Below are 21,321 nucleotides of genomic sequence, written 5' to 3'. Positions count from 1 at the left end.
TAGAGAGCTTCCATCAAGCTCATTGTAGACCTTTGGACTATATTTGAGCGGACTTTACTTGCTTTATCTTGCGCTAAACATTATTTACGTTATTCCCTTCATCGTGCGTGACTGTGAATGGCTCGAGTGTAATCAAGCATTGCCTTTCCACTGACTGGTTAGCACGAAGCAAAGGCCTTTCACTGCACCTCTGTACAGGTGACAATAAACTCAACTCAAGCAGGCGCATGGGAAGACCACCTCTTGCGGGCTCCCCTCCAAGTCATATACCGTCCTGACTTGGAAATACATCACCATTTCTTCATTGTCCCTGGGTCTAAGTTCTGTAACTCGCTACCCAACAGTGATGAAGGTCCATGAAGATCTCAACCTCGACGACTCAAAGACGCTCAGGAATAGACAATCAATGCTGCCCTTGCCAGCAACAACCAGCTCAGGGCTGGCACTGACAAAAGTTGAAAACTAGCCCCTGGCCAGATTCAGGACTTAAGTACATAAATCATAGGAGCAGAATTAGGCCATTCGGCCCATCGAGTCCACTCCGCCATTCAGTCATGGCTGATAAATCTCTCCCTCTCAATCCCATTCTCCTGCCTTCTCCCCATAACCCCTGACACCCGTACTAATCAAGAATCTGTCAATCTCCACCTTATAGATACCCATTGACTTGGCCTCCACGGCCTTCTGTGGCAATGAATTCCACAGATTCACCACCCTCTGACTAAAGAAATTCCTCTTCATCTCCTTTTTAAAGGAACATCCTTTTATTCTACGGCTGTGCCCTCTGGTCCGACTAGGGGAAATATCTTCCCCACATCCACTCTATCCAGGCCTTTTACTATTCTGTAGGTTTCAATGAGGTACCCCCTCATCCTTCTAAACCAGTGAGTACAGGCCCAGTGCCGTCAAACGCTCATCGTATGTTCACCCAGTCATTCCCAGGATCAGTCTAGTGAACCTCCTCTGGACCCTCCCCAACGCCAGCATGTCCCTGCTCAGATATGGGGCCCAAAGACTCTGAGATGAGAATGTCAATGAATGAGAGGGAATTTTCAACAAACAGGCACGCAGAGGTAAAATTGGACTGGAAAATGCTGCATAGGAACCTGTCCTGACACTCCATGCATGTTGTCAGTCCACCCTGAAGAGTAGTTCCCAGTTATGGAGATAGTCACAGACTCATACAGCATGGAAACAGGCCCTTCGGCCCATTTCGGCCATCCTGACCAAGACACCCCTCTGAGTCCGTGCCAACCAGCGATCACCCCGCACACTAGCACTATCCTACACACTAGAGACAATTTACAATTTTTACCGAAGCCAATTGTTCTGCTTATGGGCCAGTCCCACTTACGCAACTTTTTCGGCGACTGCCGGCACCCGTCATAGGTCGTTCCAGCTCGCCGAAAATCCAGCGGCGACCAGAAAGGTGCTACGACTCCTTGGGCGACTGAGGAGACGGCTCACGACCATACAGGCGACGCACTGGCGACATGTCGCGGGTGAATCCTGTATGGTCGTGAGTAGTCGCCCAAAGAGTCGTACCTTGTTCCGTTCGCCACTGGGTTTTCAACATGTTGAAAATCTTCGCCGACCTGCAACGACCTATGGCGGGTGCCGGCAGTCGCCGAAAAAGTCGCGTAAGTGGGACAGGCCCATAACCTGTATATGTTTGGAGTGTGGGAGGAAACCAGAGCAACCGGCGAAAACCCACGTAGGTCACGGGGAGAACGTACAAACACCGTACAGACAGAACCCGTAGTCAGGATTGAACCCGGGTTACTGGTGCTGTGAGGCAACAACTCTACCGCTGCACCACCGTGCCACTGCTAAACTACCTGCCTCATCCACCTCCTCCCGTTCCATCACCATCCGTCTGAAAAAGTTGCCACATGCTCCTATTAATTATTTTTCTTCTCACTTTAAACCTATGTTCTTGCATTCTCGATTCCCCTACTCAAGCTGCCGGCAGTCGCCTGAAAAACCGGCAACTGGAATGTCAGAGTGGAACACACACACACACACACAAACACATCGCTTCCTTCACCAGCTCGTTATGCAGGCGGGGGACAGGGCAAGCCGGGGGAGCGCTGTCTGATTAAAATTCACACGGTGCAAAGCCAATGTGATGAACAGGAAGGTTGGCGCTGTATTTAAGATGGCTAAAGCACAGTGTATGGTAAGTCATTAAAAAGTGGGGGGGGGGCAGGGGGGAGAGGGGGGAGAAGGAGTGGAGACAACTTTTAAGAAGTCAGAGATACACGGCTGTGAAGCTCGGCGGACATTTAACATTACCTGCCGGTTATCCTTGGTTCTGAAAACTACTGCTTACGGTTTTTTTTCCCAATGAGCCATTGAAATTCACCGGTCAGCTACAACCTACGAGAACCTACGAGAACTTTCGACCTCCTGGCCACCCACCTACGGCACGAGAGTTCTCGCTACTCTCCATGGCGGCTTCATTCTGGTCGCCGCTAATTTTTCAACATGTTGAAGGATTCGTGGCGACCATAATGAGGCCGCGACTAGTTCCCAGAATGCAGGAACTCCTCACGACCATGAAGGCGGCTCCCTGGCAACCACCCGCGAACATGTGGCAACCATGTAGCGACTGCATAGTCTCTGCAGTCGCCTAAAAAGTCGCCTGTGGAAATGGCCCATACTTATCGTATACTTATAACTCTGACTGATGAACGCCAAAGTGCCGAAGGCTTTCTTAACTCTCTATCTTGTGGCTAAAGGGATCAGGGGGTATGGAGAGAAGGCAGGTACAGGATACTGAGTTGGATGATCAGCCATGATCATATTGAATGGCGGTGCAGGCTCGAAGGGCCGAATGGCCTACTCCTGCACCTATTTTCTATGTTTCTATGTTTCTATCTACCTGTGATGCCACTTTTAAGGAACTATGTATTTGAACTCCTAGATCCCTCTGCTCTGTAACAATCCACAGGGCCCTGTCTTTCACTGTGTAGGTCCTGCCTTGGTTTGACTTCCCAAAATCCAACACTTCGCACTTCTGCATTAAACTCCATTAACTCAGTGCTCAGCCCACTTGCCCAGCTGATCAAGATGTCGCTGTCATTTTTGATATCTATGATACCAGCCATTTTAGTGTCATCTGCAAACTGATTAATCATAGCTTGTACATTCTCACCCAAATCATCGATATAAACCACAAACAACAATGGGCCTAGCTACGATTCCTCAGGCACTCCACTAGTCACAGGCCTCCAGTCCAACAAACATCCTTCCACCATCACCCTCTGCTTCCTTCCATGAAGCCAATTCTCCACCTAGTAGACTATCTCTCCCTGGATCCCATGCGATCTAACCTTCCAGAACAGCCTACCATGTGGAAACTTATGAAATGCCTTTCTGCAGTCCATATAGACAACATGTGGGGAAAGTTTAAAGGAGATGTGCGGGGCAAGTTTTTTTTATTACACAGGTGGGTGCCTGGAACGCGATGCCAGGGGTGGTGGTGAAGGCAGATTTGATAGTGGCATTTAAATCACTTGTAGATAGGCACATGGATATGTGGGGAATGGAGGGATATGGATCATTTGAAGGCATAGAAGATTTAGTCTTGGCATCATGTTCACCACAGACATTGTGGGCCGAAGGGCCTGTTCTTGTGCAGTACAACGATCTATGAATGGGAATGCTGTTCCATCCTCTTTGGCTTGGAGTTGGGGCCTGATGCAAAGTGCTTGGACCTCTCTCAGCAGTGTGCTGGAGTCCACTGAGTCCCAGGAATTGCAGCGCATCGTGGACGCAGCCCAGACCGTCACACAATCCAACCTCACTCCCATTGACTCCATTTATACCTCACGCGGCCTAGGCAAGGCCAGCAGCATAATCAAGGACCAGTCGCACCCTGGTCACTCCCTCTTCTCCCCTCTCCCATCGGGCAAAAGGTACAGAAGTGTGAAAACGCACACCTCCAGATTCAGGGACAGTTTCTTTCCAGCTGTTATCAGGCAACTGAATCATCCCACCAACAACTAGAGAACAGTCCTGAACTACTATCTACGTCAATGGTGACCATTGGACTATCTTTGATCGGACTTTGCTGGCTTTACCTTGCACTAAACATTATTCCCGTATCACGTATCTATACACTGTAAATGGCTCGATTGTAATCCTGTATTGTCTTCCCACTGACTGGATAGCACGCAACTAATGCTTTTCACTGTACCTTTGTACACGTGACAATAAACTAAACTCAACTGGACTAAACTAAGCTGAACCAAACTAAACTAAACTGCTGGGCTCAATGCAACAGGGCAGAGGGTCAGGACTGCCAGCATTTAGCTGCCAGTACATCCTGAACGTCACCAAGCAGATGTGGAATTGCTGAACATGTGGATAGCTGAATGATCAACTGTCAGCCCATTGAGTACAGGAAATGAGACTTGCCTTCTCTCTGAATCATTTGCGTAACATGAACAGGAATGGCAGCAAGCCATTAAATAAAACGACATTAAAGAAACAACATATAAAATGGCTGGGCCGAGGATATTTAACATTCTTTTACTTTTAGCCTATTTGGACTTTGAGGTACTGAGCTTGAAACTGTCTGAACAAATCGTCACAGATAATGTGCCTCTGAAATTAATGGAATCTACCACCGTCCCCCCTCTTCACGTCGCTGATCGATCCAAAGGAACAGCAGGGCCGTTATAGTTTGGCACCAGCGCCGTCGCAGGAGCTGCCAGAGCGAGGTTGTAGACAACGACAATCAGCCTTAGGGGCTCCGACTCCGGATTTTCTTGAGGTTTACTCCTGGAGCCTTTTCCATGACTGGATATGGCCACAAGGCAGTGGAGGTTTTAAATCAGAGTTTTTCCTCTCCTAGATGGACTGCCTTCCCAGGCTGACGAGCCCCATCTGCCCGAGACTCATGGGGGCGGGAGCGTCTACCTTCCCGTGCAGGTCGATAGCACCTGCCACTGCCCAGGCATCCCAAAGACTTGTAGGCTTGTAGGTTAATTGACCCTCTGTAAATTGCCCCTAGTGTGTAGGGAGTGGATGAGAGAGGGATAACTAAGAACTAGTGTGAGCGGGTGATCGATGGTCGTCGCAGATTCGGAGGACCAAAGGCCCTGTTTCCGTGCTATATTTGCAAACTAAACCAAACTCTTTGCAATAGGGTGTGGTGTCAGGAGGTTAAAATGTGAAGGAATATTATACTAAAACAATATCAAGAGAAAGAACTTCAAAATTCTTAGCTGATTTGTTTGAAAGGTTAATGTACATCCTCTGAAAGATGACAATAATTTGCAAATTATTTTTTTCTCTGCAAATGTTTATATAATAAAAACGTCAACAAATTGCGGACTACCATGGACATCTTTGCATAGAGGTCAAAACGATCTATGGTCATGATGACGGAACCACAGCCCTATTAGTACGGGTGTCAGGGGTTATGGGGAGAAGGCAGGAGAATGGGGTTAGGAGGGAGAGATAGATCAGCCATGAATGAATGGTGGAGCAGACTTGATGGGCCAAACGGCCTAATTCTGCTTCAATCACTTAAGCTTATGGCCTGACATCAGCAGTGGAAACGTTATTGAGGCAGATTTCATGCGAAATTGGGAAATTGATTAATATGTATTTGCGACTAATCTCAAAAATGCCCCCTTGCACCGAAACATGTGGCAGCACTCCTTGATCCTGCTGCTCTGCGTGGGCAAGTTGGGTCGAAGGCCCAGGTTCCATGCTGTATGACTATATGACTCTATGATGATGTAGAGCATTGGGATCTAGGAGTGCTGCTGCATAGTTCAATACATAGGGTGTTGAAAAAGGTTTTCTGTGCATTGGCCTTCATCAGTCAGAGTACTGAGTAGTTGGGATGTTCTTTGTCTATTGTACCAGACATTGGTGAGGCTGCATTTGGAGTATTGTGTGGGGAGGAACTGCAGATCCCGGTTTAAATCAAAGATAGACACAAAATGCTGGAATAATTCAGTGGGACAGGCAGCATCTCTGGAAAGAAGGAATGGTTGACGTTTCGGGTCGAGGCTCTTCTTCAGACTGATGTCAGGGGGGTGGGCGGTACATAGATAAGGATGTATATCGATAAGGAAGTGTAAGGTGTGAAAATGGGACAAGGGGAATGGAGATCAAAGACAATGTAGAACAGATCATTGTTAGTTGGGAGAAGGTAACAACGAAGGAAACAGATAAAATGTAGTCGGAGACAGTAGGACTGGTCGGAGAACTGGGAAGGGGGGGGGGGGGGGGAGAGAGAGGGAAAGCAAGGGTTAATTGAAGTTAGAGAAGTCATACCTCTGGGGTGTAATATTGGAGTTTTGTGTTCAGTTTTGGTCACCCTGTTACAGGAAGAATATTGTTAAACTGGAAAGAATGCAGAGAAGATTTATGAGGGTGTTGCCAGAATTTGAGGGCTTGAGCTATAGGGAGAAGTTAGGCAGGCTAGGAATATTCCTTGGAGCACAGGAGGATAGGGTTGGTGGAGGAGGGGGGGATATTTTAGAGGTGCATAAAATCATGATGAGAATAGATAGTTTAATTTCACAGAGTCTTTTAGAGTAGGGGAATCAAGAAACGGAGTACAGAGGTTTTAGACGGGAGGGGAAAGATTTAATAGGAACCTGAGGCTGGTGTTTAGTTTAGTTTAGTTTAGTTTAGAGATACAGCGTGGAAACAGGCCCTTCGGTCCCACCGTGTCGGCGCTGACCAGCAATCCCCATTACACTAGCACACACTACACACTAGAGACAATTTACAATTTTTACCAAAGCCAATTAACCTGCAAACCTGCGTGTGTTTGCAGTGTGGGAGGAAACCGAAGCACCCAGAGAAAACCCACGCGGTCACAGAGATAATGTACGTACAAACTCTGTACAGCCAGCACCTGTAGTCAGGATCGAACCTGAGTCTCTGGCGCTGTGAGGCAGCAACTCTACCGCTGCACCACTGTGTGCTTGGTAGGTGTATGGAACAAGCTGCAAGAGGACATAGTTGCGACAGGTACTATAATAACATTTAAAAGACATCTGGACAGGTACATGGATAGGACAGATTGAGAGGGATCCGGGCAAAATGCAGGCAGGTGGAATTTGTGTGGATGGGGCATCTTGGTCAGCATTGGCAAGTTGGGCCGAAGGGCCTGTTATATAACTCTAGGAGTCAGTAGGTTGCAACTTGATTCCAACTGCAGAGACAGGAGCACAAACCTCATCCACATTGATGCAGTACTGAAGGAGGGCCACACCACCTGAGATACTCTGGGCATCAGGGTGACTTGCAAGGGTTGTTTGCTTGGAGATTGGAAGAGTTCTCCTTGAGACTGTTTTGATGAGGAACAAGGGAACTATCCCCAATATCTTGCCCATTTAAATCACCATCAACATAGTTAAAAATAACCAACGCCCTTTATAAAACCTGTTTGTAGGAACATTCTGTAAGCAATTTGGCTGCCATGGTTACTGGATCACATGGACATCTGCATAAAGTGTTTCATTAGCTGTAAAGCAAATTGTCCTTTCGTATAGTCTGAAGATACAGTGTGGAAACCGACCCTTCGCTCACCAGTCCACGCTGACCAGTGATCACCCCGTACACGTTATATCTTACAATTTACAGAAGTCAATTGACCTACAAACATGCACGTCTTTGGAGTGCGGGAGGAAACCGGAGCTCCCGGAGAAAACCCTCGCGGTCACAGGGAGAACGTGCAAACTCGGCACAGAAAACACCTGAGGTCAGGATCGGACCCGGATCTCCGGCGCTGTGAGGCGTAAACTCTACCGCTGCGCCACCGTGCCGCCCTGACATTGTGAAAGCTACGATGGAAAAGGAATTGGATTTTTTTGAGATGTCGGTACTCTTTGATCACTAATCTCTTCCATGTTCAGCACTTTGAGGGTGTGCTTTATGCCTCAGATTGGAAAGAAGTCACACAGCAAACATCCTGTGCAAGGCCACAGTAACAACATTTAACAACAACAACATACTGCAGTACCGTGGATCCGATCGAGGCGCTGCCTCACAGCACCAAAGACCCAGGTTTGATCCTGACAACGGGTGCGGTCTGTGTGGAGTCTGCACGTTCTCCCTGTGACCGCGTGGGATCCTAGTTAAGATTTGTTTACTTTATTGTCACATTTATTGGTACGGAGAAAAGCACTTTGACGCCTGCTCACCAGATAGTGGAAAGGCAGTACATGATTACAATCAAGCCACCCACAGTGTACAGATACAGGATAAAGGGAATAATGCTCCGGTTTCCTCCCACATCCCAAAGACCTGCGGGTTTGGAGGTTAATTGGCCTCTATAACACTAGGGAATGGATGAGAAAGTAGGTTAACGGAGTACTAGTGCGAACAGGCGATCGATGGTCGGCATGGACTCGGTGGGCTGAAGGGCCTGGTTCCATACTGGGCCTCTAAACTCTACAATGTGCTCTGCGCAGGAGAAATGGGAAATAGCTGTGAAAAATCAAAAGTGGGATAAGCAAATTCGTTAGCCGAGTGGAATTCTTTTAATATGCTCTGTAGTGAGATCTTTCCAGGGGGTAATATGATAAACTCCCTCCGTTTGTGCTCAGCATTAGTTGGACGAGAACCCTTCAAGCTTCACAGGTCTCCCAAGCATTGGCCCACAAAGGTTTATTCTACTTAGCTGCAAATCCTCTCTGTCATCACAACTCGAATTCCCTGCAAAACCTTCTCCACGCCCCCCCTCCATCCCAGAGTCCATCCAATAAAACAAGCCCTCCAGGGCTCAGCCCGATTCATCTGCTAACTGTTACAATTGGCAGCTAGTCGACCCCCGAGGACCACCTCAGAAGAAGACAATTATTGGCAGGCCTTGTGTAAACAGAGCGTCGGCTCGCCAACATGACTCTTGCCGAATTGGTTTTGTTGCGTGTTTGGAGAGTCAACTCCCCAACAGCCAACCCGGGCCAAGTACAATTCAACTCGCAAAGGTTGTTCCCCCGTAATATAGTTGCCAATGCAGCATGACGTTCATGGCCACAAGCCTACTATCGGTACGCAGTTCTAACAATTACAAGGAACTATGTGTCAGGGGGCTTTTATAAGGCACTCGTATTTTTAGGAAGTCACAAAGTGCTTTACAACCAGTGAGATATTTCTGATGTTTCGGGTTTAGTTTCAGATCTAGGTTTGTAATTGTCATGTGTAGCGATATACAGTGAAAAACTTTGTTTCAAATGCAATCCAAACAGATCGGATAAAACCACACATAAATACAATCACCTCAAACTCAAAAGTGCTGCAAGTAAGGATTTCATTGTTCAATCTGCGAAAATCATATACTTATTAAAAGTCTGATCTTGTACGTGTGTATATGTGTATATGTGTGTGTATATGTGGTTGTCTTTACATCTTCTCAAAAACACTACATGGTAACGATTACATTTTTACATATTCTGATTGACATGTTTCCCATCGAGGCAGAGATCACCTTCACTGAACATTTTATGCTTTATTTCTCGACTTACTACTGATTAAAGTCAAGAGTTATTAAGAAGTTTAAAAACGTTACTCTAAAAGTTAGTAAGAAGTTTAAAAACATCAAAATACTTTAAATTAAAAACGACCAGCTTTCACGGATGAAGTGACAATGGCTCGGCTAGCAGTGATCAGCTTCACTGAAGATTTCATCCTATATCTGACGTTATTCACGATTAAAGCTTTAAAAATGCCAACTTTCACAAGACGTTTACATATTCTGATTCAACATTTCCCCCCTCTAGGCAGAGATCACTTTCACTGAACATTTTATACTTTATTTCTCAACTTATCACTGATTAAAGTTTAAGAAAATCAAAAGACTTTGAATTTAAAACGTCCAGCTTCAACTGATGACGTCACTATGGCTCGGCGAGCAGTGACGACACAGGAACACTCTGAACCTGTCACCACACAGGAGGGGGAGGGCTAATTGCTATTGTAACACGCAGGGGAAGTGCAATTGGAATTTTTTTTTAAGTCCACTGCTCAGGGAGGCAAGGGGAGTGCTGGAATCTTACGTTCGGGAACAGCTTGAGGTGGAGGACCATGCCTCCCGTGGGGGTTACAGGTAGGGAACGGGTGCGTTGGGGGAGCAGACCCAACGGGTCTGCACTTGGTCTAGTTAACAATAAAACTCTCTTGACTCTTGAAGTACAGTTGGTACAAATAGGTTCTTACATCTAATACCTTCTTCCCTTCAGCTATCAGGCGATTAAACACCACAACCTCCAAATCAGCTCTGAACTACATAGACGGGGACATGGGTTTTATCTTTCTGCACTGTTAATATTTGTTTTATGTGTGTGTGTGTGTGTGTGTGTGTGTGTGTGTGTGTGTGTGTGTGTGTGTGTGTGTGTGTGTGTGTGTGTGAGTGTGTGTGTGTGTGTGTGTGTGTGTGTGTGTGTGTGTGTGTGTGTGTGTGTGTGTGTGTGTGTGTAGATATTTAGTCACAGAGTAATACAGTGTGGAAACGGGCCCTTCGGCCCAACTCGCATACACCAGCCAACAATGTCCCAGCTACCCTAGTCTCATTTGCCTGCGCTTGGCCCATATAAAATATAAAGATATATTTTTGTGTATGTCTACATATGTGTATGCATACATATACTGAACTTCATTTCATTTATTTATACTGTTTACAGTGTACTATGTTTACATATTCTGTTGTGCTGCAGCAAGTATGAATTTCATTGTTCTATCTGGGACATATGACAATAAAACACTCTTGACCAGAGCAAAGGGGAAGATACAGAGTACAGAATATAGTTCTCAGCATTGTAGCGCACCAGTTCCATAGACAAAGTCCAATGTCCGCAGTTGGGTAGAGGTGAATTGGACAGTACCCTAGCTCAATGAAGGACACAGTTACGCAAGCTCTGTTGGGAAATAAGTAAAGCCCTGGCTGATCTGTACAAAGCAAGATCCCACAAACATCATCATGTGACAATGACCTAGACAATCAATGGGTATTGAGGGATAGTCTCAGGATATCAGAGATAACACCTTGAAATGCTCTTGTAAGATCGTTGATGCCTCGGTGTATGCACAGGTGTGTTGTGAAGGTATTAGAACTGACCTAAACCACAGCGAAGAAATCAAAATGCTGGAGTAACTCAACAAGTTAGGCAGCATCTCTGGAGGACACGGATAGAGGGTATTTCAGGTCGGCCTGAAGAAGGGTCTTGACCCGAAATAGGATGTTCTAGTGAAGTGCATGCTAACCAGTTAGTGTACATAATTACAATCGAGCCATCTACAGTGTACAGATGCAGGATAAAGGGTATAATGTTTAAAGCAAGCTAAAGACCAGTAAAGTCCAATGAATGATAATCTGAGGGTCTCTAATGAGTTAGATAGTAGCTCAGGACAACTCTCTGGGCCAAAGGGACATGACCTGTGCTGAAGAAAGATACAATATGCTGGAGTAACTCAGCGGGACAGGCAGCATCTCTGGAGAGCAGGAATGTCCCACTCCCTGTGCTGTTCAGTTCCATATTCTTACAAATCCCAACACCCATGGCCAACTCTTCTGGAGCACTATTACCCATAGGGGCGCTGCACGATTGGCAGCCCCGCCAACAGTCTGTCTGTTTATTCATCTTTTATTTTTATTTTTAGCGCGTGTTAAAAGTTTGTGTAAATGTCCTCCAGTTTCTTTTATGTGGGGGGAGGGAGAGGGGGGTTGGGGAAAGCTTTTTTTCAGTTTCTTACCTTGCCGGAGATGCGATTAATGTTCGGATCGCATCTCCGGCCGATCTGCGGCCTACCATCGATGGAGCTGGAGGCCTCCTCGGACTGACTTGTACCCCACCACGGGGCGTGGACTTAACATCGGAGCTGATCCCTTGCCTACGATCGTTCCAACCGCGGCCTGACCAGTTACCATCAAGAGCTCGCAGTCTCGGGAGAGGCCGAGTCGGGAAGCCTCAACGATGCAGAGGCTCAACCAGCCTTGACCCGGGGTCCAATCGCCGGCACGGGGGAGCTGAGAACACCCCGATGCAGGAGCTGGTCACCTCGATGCGGAGGGCGAAAACGCCGCCGGCTACGGGAGTCAAGATTGTCCCGTCAACGGAGCGCTCGAGGCCCCCAACCGTGGGAGCGCTAAGGGAAGAGATTTGAACTTTTTTTTCGCCTTCCATCACAGTGAGGAATGTGGAGGAGTCACTGTGGTGGATGTTTATGTTAAAATGTATTTTGTGCGTTCCGTTGCTTTTTATTTGTATGACTGACTTGGCAAATAATATTCCTCGTATGTTGCAAAACATACTTGGCTAATAAAGTATTATTGCGATTCTCACTTGTACTTTAGATGTTGGAAGCACAACCATAATTACTGGATGAGGGCACAGGGAATGCCGAGTTCCTGGAGTTGCCAGGTTATTACTAAGAATTGGATGACTTCTAGCCTGTGTAAACTAGACAAACATACGGCGGCATTACAAGCCTTATGTACAACAGGTAAGACTGCCCAACATGGGCTGCCACGGTGGCGCAGCGGTAGAGTTACGGCCTTACAGAGAATGCAACACTGGAGACCCGGGTTCGATCCCGATTACGGGTGCTGTCTGTATGGAGTTTGTACGTTCTTCCCGTGACCCGCGTGGGTTTTCTCCGAGATCTTCAGTTTCCTCCCACATTCCAAAGACGTTCAGATTTGTCGGTTAATTGGCTTGGTAAATGTAAAAATTGTCCCTAGTGGGTGTAGGATAGCGTTAATGTGCGGGGATCACTGGTCGGTGCGGACCTGGTGGGCCGAAGGGCCTGTTTCCACGCTGTATCTCTAAACTAAACTAAACTAAATAAAGAACTAAATGCGCAGTTTGCTTTCTAAGTGTATATTAGTCCAGAGTCAGGGACAGTTTCTTCCCTGCTATCATCAGGCAACTGGAGAACAGGCCTGAGCAAACATCTACCTCATTGGAGACCATTGGACTTTCTTTAGTTCGTGTTCATAAGTTAACGGAGCAGAATTAGGCCATTTGGCCCATCAAGTCTGCTCCATTCAATCATGGCTGATCTATCTTTCCCTCTCAACCCCATTCTCCTCCCCATAACCTCTGACACCAGCACTAATCAAGAATCTGTCTATTTCTGTCTTAAAAATATCCATTGACTTGTCCTCCACAGCCTTATGTGGCAATGAATTCCAAAGATTGACTAGAGAGAGTCCTCCTCATCTCCTTTCTAACAGTACGTCCTTTAATTCTGAGGCTGTGCCCTCTGGTCCTAGACTCTCCCACTAGTGGAAACATCCTCTCCACATCCACTCTATCCAAGCCATTCGCTATTCGGTAAGTATCAATGAGGCTCCCGCTCGTCTTTCTAAACTCCAGCGTGTGTACGTCCAACACTCGTCATATGTTAACCCATTAATTCCTGGGATCTTTCTTATAAACCTGCTCTGGACCCTCTCCAATGCACATCCTTGCCCAGATATGGCAGCCAGAATTGCTCAAAATACTCCACATACGGTCTGACCAGTGCCTTATAAAGCCTCAGAATTACATCCCTGTATTTATATTCTAGTCCTTGCGAAATAAATGCTCGCATTGCATTTACCTTCTTTACTACCGATTTAATAGTGCTGTAATCGTACTTTACTCAACTTTTTCTTGAACTAAACGTTATTCCGTTTATCCTGCATCTGCATACTGTGGACGGCTTGATTGTAATCATGCGTAGTCTTTTCGCTGACTGGATATCACACAACAAGGCACGGTGGTGCAGCGGTAGTGTTGCTGCCTTACAGCACCAGAGACCCCGGGTTTCATCCTGATTGTCCGTATGGAATTTGTACGTACTCCCTGTGACCTGCGTGAGTTTTCTCCAGGATCTCCAGTTTCCTCCCACACTCCAAAGACGTAGGGTTTGTAGGTTAATATGCTTTGGTGTCATTGTAAATTGCCCCTAGTGTGTATGTAGGATAGTGTAAGTGTACGGGGATCGCTGGTCAGCGCGGACTCGGTGGGTAAACTAAAAAACCTTTTCACTGTACACGTGACAATAAACTAAACTAAACTAAGTAAATGTGTGGGTAGGAACTGCAGATGCTGGTTTACACAAAATATAAACACAAAATGCTGGAACGTAATTTTTTCACAAGTCTATAAATTCAAGAAATTAGGCCATTCGGCCCATCGAGTCTACTCCATCATTCAATCATGGCTGATCTATCTTTCCCTCTCAAACCCATTCTCCTGCCTTCTTCCCATAAGCCCTGACATCCGTACTGATCAAGAATCTACCTATCTCTGCCTTAAAAATATTAATTGACTTGGCCTCCACAGTCTTGTCTGGCAAAGAATTCCACAGATTTACCACCCTCTGACTAAAGAAATTCCTCCTCTACTTTCTAAAGATACGTCCTTTTATTCTGAGATTATGGCCTCCAGTCCTGGACTCTCCCACTAGTGGAAACATCCTCTCCACATCCACTCTATCCAGATTTTTCACTTTTCGGTAAGTTTCAATGAGGTCCCGTCATCCTTCTAAACTCTAGCGAGTACAGGCCCAGGCCCAGGCCCATGAGCTCATCATATATAAACCCACTCATTCCTGGGATCATTCTTGTAAACCTCCTCTGGACACTCTTTTTGCTGGAATTGGCAGATTGTGGCTGCACACGGCTGTAGCAGTGACTGAAAGGGTCAATGCTGATGCTTGGCATGGCTGCCTGGATTCATAATGATGTCAACACTTCAAATAATAGCTTTGACAAACCTCAGCTGTTCCTTAGCACATCAGTACAGTCGGTTAAAATCCTTCTTCAATCCCCAAAAATGCTTCGCTGCAACCTTCCATTTGTCTGCCAAGATTTCGTTTAGTTTAGAGATACAACATGGAAGCAGGCCCTTCGGCCCACCGAGTCCATGCAGACAAACAATCACCAGTTCACACTAGGGATAAAATTACTTGGGGTAATAAACCTACAAACCTGTATGGTCTTTGGTATGTGGGAGGAAACCGGAGCACCAGGTGGAAACCCATGCAGTCACAGGGAGAACGTGCAAACTCCGCACAGACAGTACTCGAGGTCAGGATCGAACCTAGGTCTCTGGAGCTGTGAGGCAGCAACTCCACTGCTGCGCCAGAGATTACAATGGGACGTTTTATTGTGTTTTAGTCACAAGGACAGGACTGCGCAGCTAAAAGTGACCAATAGTTGCTGCGTAGATGTGTGACGATGATTATGCGGCATGGAAAGAGGCCCTTTGGTCCATCCTGTCCTTGCCGACCAAGTTGACTAGTCCCATTTACTTGCATTTGGTCCACTCAAGGAACTCCAGATGCTGGTTTACAATTAAAGACACAGCTGCTCAGGCCCGTACGAAGCTTTTCAAAAAGGGGGGTGGCATGACAGGATTACAAAAAACTTAATGTGAAATAATGTGCGCGGTGTATGTAATGAGCTGCCAGAGGAGGTAGTTAAGGCTGGGACTATCCTAATGTTTAAGAGACATTTGGACACGTACATGGATAGGACAGATTTAGATCGAAATGGGCCAAACGCGTGTGAGTGGGACTAGTTTAGATGGGACATGTCGGTCGGTGTGGGCAAGTTGGGCTGAAGGGCCTGTTTCCACACTATATCATTCTATGACTAAAAAGTGAAGAAGAAAAATGCATGTAGATAAGTAGAGCAGATTTGAAAGAGGAGTGAAATGTTAAGGCAGAGAGAGGTTTATGGGTGGAAAGGAACATAGGAAAGGAGGTGGGAGAGTGGGCTTGGGCAGATGGGTGAGGGAAAATAGTCACAAAGTGCTGGAGTAACTCAGTGGGTCAGGCAGCATCTGCGGAGAATATGAATAGGCGACGTTTCACAGAGTGCTGGAGTAACTCAGCGAGTCAGGCAGCATCTGTGGAGAACATGGATAGGTGACATGTCACAGAGTGCTGGAGTAACTCAGTGGGTCAGGCAGCATCTCTGGAGAAAAGGTATAGATTATATTTCGGGTCAAGACCGTTCTTCAGTAATATTCATGATGTGACATGCATAGACATTCCTGAATGTTACCCAAACCATCATGAGCTACTTTGTTACAGTGCTTGCCCTCTCCTATAACGTCTCTGCTGCTTTGGGATACGGTGTGAAGCTGTTACCGTCTGTCCCAGCCTGGTAAAAACCTGGATGGAGTGGATTTGGAGAGGATGTTTTCACTAGTGGGAGAGTCTAGGACCAGTGGCCACAGCCTCAGAATTAAAAGACATTCCTTTAGGAAGGAGATGAGCAGGAATTTCTTAAGTCAGAGGATGGTGAACTGTGGAATTCATTGTCACAGACAGCTGTGGAGGTCAAGTCAATGGACATTTTTCAGGAGGAGATTGATAGATTCTTGATTGCTACGGGTGTCAGAGGTAATGGGGAGAAGGCAGGAGAATGGGTTTGAGAGGGAAAGATAGAGTCATAGGGTGATACAATGTGGAAACAGGCCCTTCGGCCCAGCATGTCCCATCTGCACTAGTCCCACCTGCCCATGTTTGATCCATATCCCTCCGAACCTGTCCTATCCATGTACCTGTCTAACTGTTTCTTAAATGTTGCGATAGTCCCTGCCTCAACTACCTCCTCTGGCAGCTTGTTCCATACACCTACCACCCTTTGTGTGAAAAACATACCCCACAGATTCCTATTAAATCTTTTGCCCTTCACCTTAAACCTATCTGCTCCTCGATTCACTTACTCTGGGCAAAAGACTCAACCATATCTATTCAAATCATGATTTTATACACATCAATTAGATCATCCCTCATCCTCCTGTGCTCCATGAAATATAGTCCGAGCCTACTCAACCTCTCCCTATAGCTCTGGCCCTCTAGTCCTGGCAACATCCTCATAAATCTTCACTGTACCCTTTCCAGTTTGACGACATATTTCCTAAAACATGGTGCCCAGAACTGAACACAATACTCTGAATGCGGCCTCACCAACTTCTTATGCAACTGCAACATGACCTCCCAACTTCTATACTCAGCCTGGCCCGCTGAGTTACTCCAGCACTCTGTGAAACGTCACAGAACAGGGCAAGATTAGCAGGTTTGCTGATGATACAGAAGTGAGTGGTTTTGCAGATAGTGAAGATGGTTGTGAAAGATTGCAGCAGGATCTGGATCAATTAGCCAGGTGGGCAGAGGAATGGTTCCTTGAAGGTCGTGTCGCAGATATATCAGGTGGTCAAAAAGTATTTTGGCACTTTGGCCCTCATCAGTCAGAGTATTGAGTATAGAAGTTGGGAGGTCATGTTGCAGTTGTATAAGACTTTGGTGAGACCGCATTTAGAATATTGTGTTCAGTTCTGGGCACCATGTTATAGGAAAGATGTCAAACTGAAAAGAGTACAGAGATCCCCATCCTGGATCAGTCCAATCAGGGTTGTGTCATCCGCAAACTTGAGAAGCTTAACAGAGGTGTATGTGGAGGTGCAGTCATTGGTGTGGCGAGAGTAGAGGAGAGGGGAGAGTACGCATCTTGCGGTGCTCCTATGCTGAGCGTTTGCGAATCCGAGATATGCTTTCCCGCCTCACATGCTACTTCCTGTCTGTCAGAAAGCTGGTGATCCACCGACAGAGGGGTTCAGGCACAGTCAACTCAGAAAGTTTGGAGCGTAGTAGCTCTGGCACAATGGTGTTGAATGCAGAACTAAAATCAATAAAACAAAATCCTCGAATAGGTTCCCTGGCGGTCTAGGTGCTGGAGGATGAAGTGCAGGCCCAGATTGACTGTGTCATCCACAGATCTATTGGCCCAATATGCAAAATGCAGATGGTCCACCAGAGGGATTGTGATATTTTGCAGCTTGGCCAGCACAAGCCTTTCAACGGTCTTCATGACTACAGAGGTCAGTGCGACAAGCCTGTAGTCATCAAGACCGGTAATCCTTACCTTTTTGGGTACAGGGACAATAGTGGAGACTTTGAAGCAAGCAGGGACTGGTTAAAAATGAGTAATTGGGTGTGAAGTGGTGATTGGAGTGGGGTGGGTGTAGAAGGGCCCAGTCTTTGCAGACTGAGGTCAGGCTGTGAGTGCGTGTGAAGTGTTGGTTGGGGTGGGAAAGGGTCCACTCTTTTCATACTGGAGTCTTGCCTTAAGTAGGTGTGAGGTGGTGAATGGGAAGGAGAGGGTGCAGGATCCATTCTTTGCAGACTGGGGTCTGGCTGTGTTTGTTGGGGAAGGGGCACCAGCATTATGTTTCTGATTTTCAAACCTGCAGTAAAACTCATTCAGGTCGTTCATCAGCTGACGATTGTCCAAAGAGCGGGGTGCTTTCCTCTTATAGCTGGTGTACCTTTCCTTGGCATCTCTGATTCCTCTTCTCAGCTCTTTATCAATTAGGCTATCTTTTAACTCTTTAACGATTAGGCTATCGGCTTGACGCATATTTGCCCCCAGCCCCCGCCCCCCCTTCCCCCGATCTTGAAATTGAAATGTTACATCTGTATATAATGATCCCATTAAAATGAGTATTTATGTCACAAACTATGGAATTCATATTTTTCAGTATTGTTATCAAGGAAAAGAAAGCAGTTCCAATTGTTTGATATTATTTGATATTGTTTAATATTATTCATATGGAGGAGAAAATATAATAGCTCTAAAACCTATCTTAATTTTGCAATTTCACTAAAGATAATCCCCCTTTCCTTCTTCCCTCCCCTATCTCTCTCTCCCCTCCCTTCCCCTCTCTCTCTCCCCCTCCCCCCTCCAACATCCCCCCCTCTTTCTTGCGGGGGGGGGGCGAAGATGAAGGTGGCGCGGGCCCAGCGGGTGGGGGTGATGAAGATGGCGTGGGCCCAGCGGGGGTGGCGGGGGCCCAGCGGGGGTCAGTGGTGGTGGCGTGGGCCCAGCGGGGGTGGCGTGGGCCCAGCGAGGGCCAGCGAGGGTGGCATGGACCCAGCGAGGGTCAGCGGGGGTGGCGTGGGCCCAACGGGGGTGGCGTGGGCCCAGCGGGGGCCAGCGAGAGCCAGCGAGGGTGGCGTGGACCCAACGAGGGTCAGCGGGGGTGGCGTGTGCCCAGCGGGGGTGGCGTGGGCCCAGCAGTTGTGGCGTGGGCCCAGCAGGGGTGGCGTGGACCCAGCGGGGTTCAGCGGGGGTGGCGTGGACCCAGCGGGGGTGGCGTGGGCCCAGCGGGGGTCAGCGGGGGTGGTGTGGGGGGAAGCTGGCTTGGGCCCCGGCGGCGGGGGGAGGCGAGGGGAGCGGGCTCCGCCGCAGCGGTCTGGTGTTGGGGTTACAGCCGTTGGGTTCAGATTCAGCCACTCTTGCCCAGTGACGGGAGAACAGAGAACTGGCCCTTTTCAAAATGGAAACGTTGATTTTTTTTTTTCCGATATTTTTTTTTTCTTCCGATTTTTGTTTTTGTTTTTTTGGTGATTTCTTCTTAGGGGGGAAAAAAGGGGGGTGCGGTCGCACCCAACACACCCCACCTTCGGACGGCCATGGCTGCTCCAAGAAGACCACTATCATCCTGGTGCCAAGGAATAGCAAGATCTCATGCCTTAATGACTACCGTCCTGTAGCCTTGACATCCACCATCATAAAGCTTTGAGAGGCTGGTTATGGAACACATTTAATCCAGTCTATCAAGCAGCCTCAGGAACTGCAGTTTGCTCACCTGCACAACAGACCCACGGACGATGCCATCGGCCTGGCTCTACACTCATCCCTGGAACACCTGGATAAGAAGCACGCCTACATCAGACCCATATTCATTGACTATGGCTCTGCTTTCAATGCCATTTTCCTAACCAAACCCATCTCCAAACTCATGAAACTTGGAGTCAGCACTCATCTCTGCAAGTGGACCCTTGACTAACAGACCACCATCAGTGAGGAATAGTGACACAAACACAAAGTGCTGGAGCAACTCAGAGATAAGATTCAGTCTGCAGAAGGGTCTCGACCCAAAATGTCACCCATTCCTTCTCTCCAGAGATGCTGCCTGTCCCGCTGAGTTACTCCAGCATTTTGTGTCTATCTTCGGTTTAAACCAGAATCTGCAGTTCCTTCCCACGACAGGATGGCTGACAAATCACCCTCTACAATAATCCTCAACACTGTGCCCCGAGCTTATCTGCCATTAGCGAGTCTTCCCGAGTACCTGGCGTTAGAGCTAAGAGACGTCCCCGAGCTCCGACGTACCCGCTACGTTCATTCTCCGTGCTTACCACGAGTTTGATTTTTTTTAAACTCGGGAGAGCTCTTGGAATGAACTCGTACGGTGGGACAGGGCTTTAAGGAAAGTTAATAATTAAAGTCTAATACGAACCACAATTGAATGAAACTTGTAAATCCGAAATGATCCTCAGAATGTTGTTCATCTGATTGGACCGTTGCTCGTTCTCCATGATGCTGTCGGACGCTGGGTAGGCCGAGTCAATGTAGATCAAGTTCAACAAGTAAATTCCTGCAATTTGAAGAGAATTTACAAGGTTAGAACTCAAGGCAAAGAAAAGTCTACTGTTAGATAGACCCTAAATGCTGGAGTAACTCAGTGGGTCAAGCAGCATCTTCACACAAATGGACCAGGTGACTTTTATGGTCAGTACCAGCCTGAAGGGTTCTGACCCGATCCGTTTTCTCCAGAGATGACGCCTGACCCGCTGAGTTACTCCAGCATTGTGTGACTATCTGCGGTGTAATACAGCATCTGCAGTTCATTCCGACACACAAGGTCTGCTGTTCAAATGGGCACTTTTGAGTTTGAGAGCATCTTTCAGGTGATGATGCTGACAGCCCCTTTCTCTAACCCACGTTAACTGCAACTACAGAAACACAGAATGCACAGTCTTTTACTCAGGGTAGGGGAATCAAGAACCAGAGGACATAGGTTTAGGATGATTGGGGCAAGAGTTACCACGGACCTGAGGGGCAACATTCTCACACAGAGGGTGATGGGTATAGGGAATGAGGTGCTGAAGGAGCCCGGGCCTGGCGGGTCGTAGCCTGGCAGGCCGGAGGTGGAGCCTCGCCGGTCGACGAAGCCCGCGGCCAATGGCCACTGGGTCTGCGGAGCCCGCGGCTGGGGCCTGGGTCGGCGCCACGGAAGGGCCCGGAGAGGACCCGACAGCGTTAGTGGTGAGGTCGGAGCGCCAACTGACGGACGAGGACGGACACGTGGAAGTGAGGACGCCGCTGCCGGGGGGGGGGGGGGGGGGGGGGGGAAGGACCAAAGGAGGACCCGGCATGGGGGGGGAACACCGTGAGGGCAGGGAGGGGGGAAGAACAAAGCGGAACCTGGTGCAGGGAGAGGGGGGAGAATTTGTTACAATGTAAGCGCCCTTTATGGGCGACTATTGGCATACCTTAGCACG

At 47.6% G+C, this 21,321-nt stretch overlaps 1 protein-coding gene across 4 annotated transcripts in view; it reads right to left on the bottom strand.

Annotated features, from left to right (window-relative positions):
* Window positions 1-21,321, bottom strand: part of ralgps1 (Ral GEF with PH domain and SH3 binding motif 1) — a 729,016-nt gene that overhangs the window by 187,541 nt on the left and 520,154 nt on the right. For all 4 annotated transcript variants that reach the window (XM_033049388.1, XM_033049390.1, XM_033049389.1 and 1 more), the window contains exon 10: window positions 20,277-20,414. In XM_033049388.1, coding sequence (XP_032905279.1) covers window positions 20,277-20,414 — 138 coding nt within the window. The remainder of the gene's footprint in view (window positions 1-20,276; window positions 20,415-21,321) is intronic.

Source organism: Amblyraja radiata, chromosome 32 (assembly GCF_010909765.2).
Source record: "Amblyraja radiata isolate CabotCenter1 chromosome 32, sAmbRad1.1.pri, whole genome shotgun sequence".
NCBI lineage: Eukaryota > Metazoa > Chordata > Chondrichthyes > Rajiformes > Rajidae > Amblyraja > Amblyraja radiata.
This window is presented reverse-complemented; position numbering and strand designations above follow the sequence as displayed.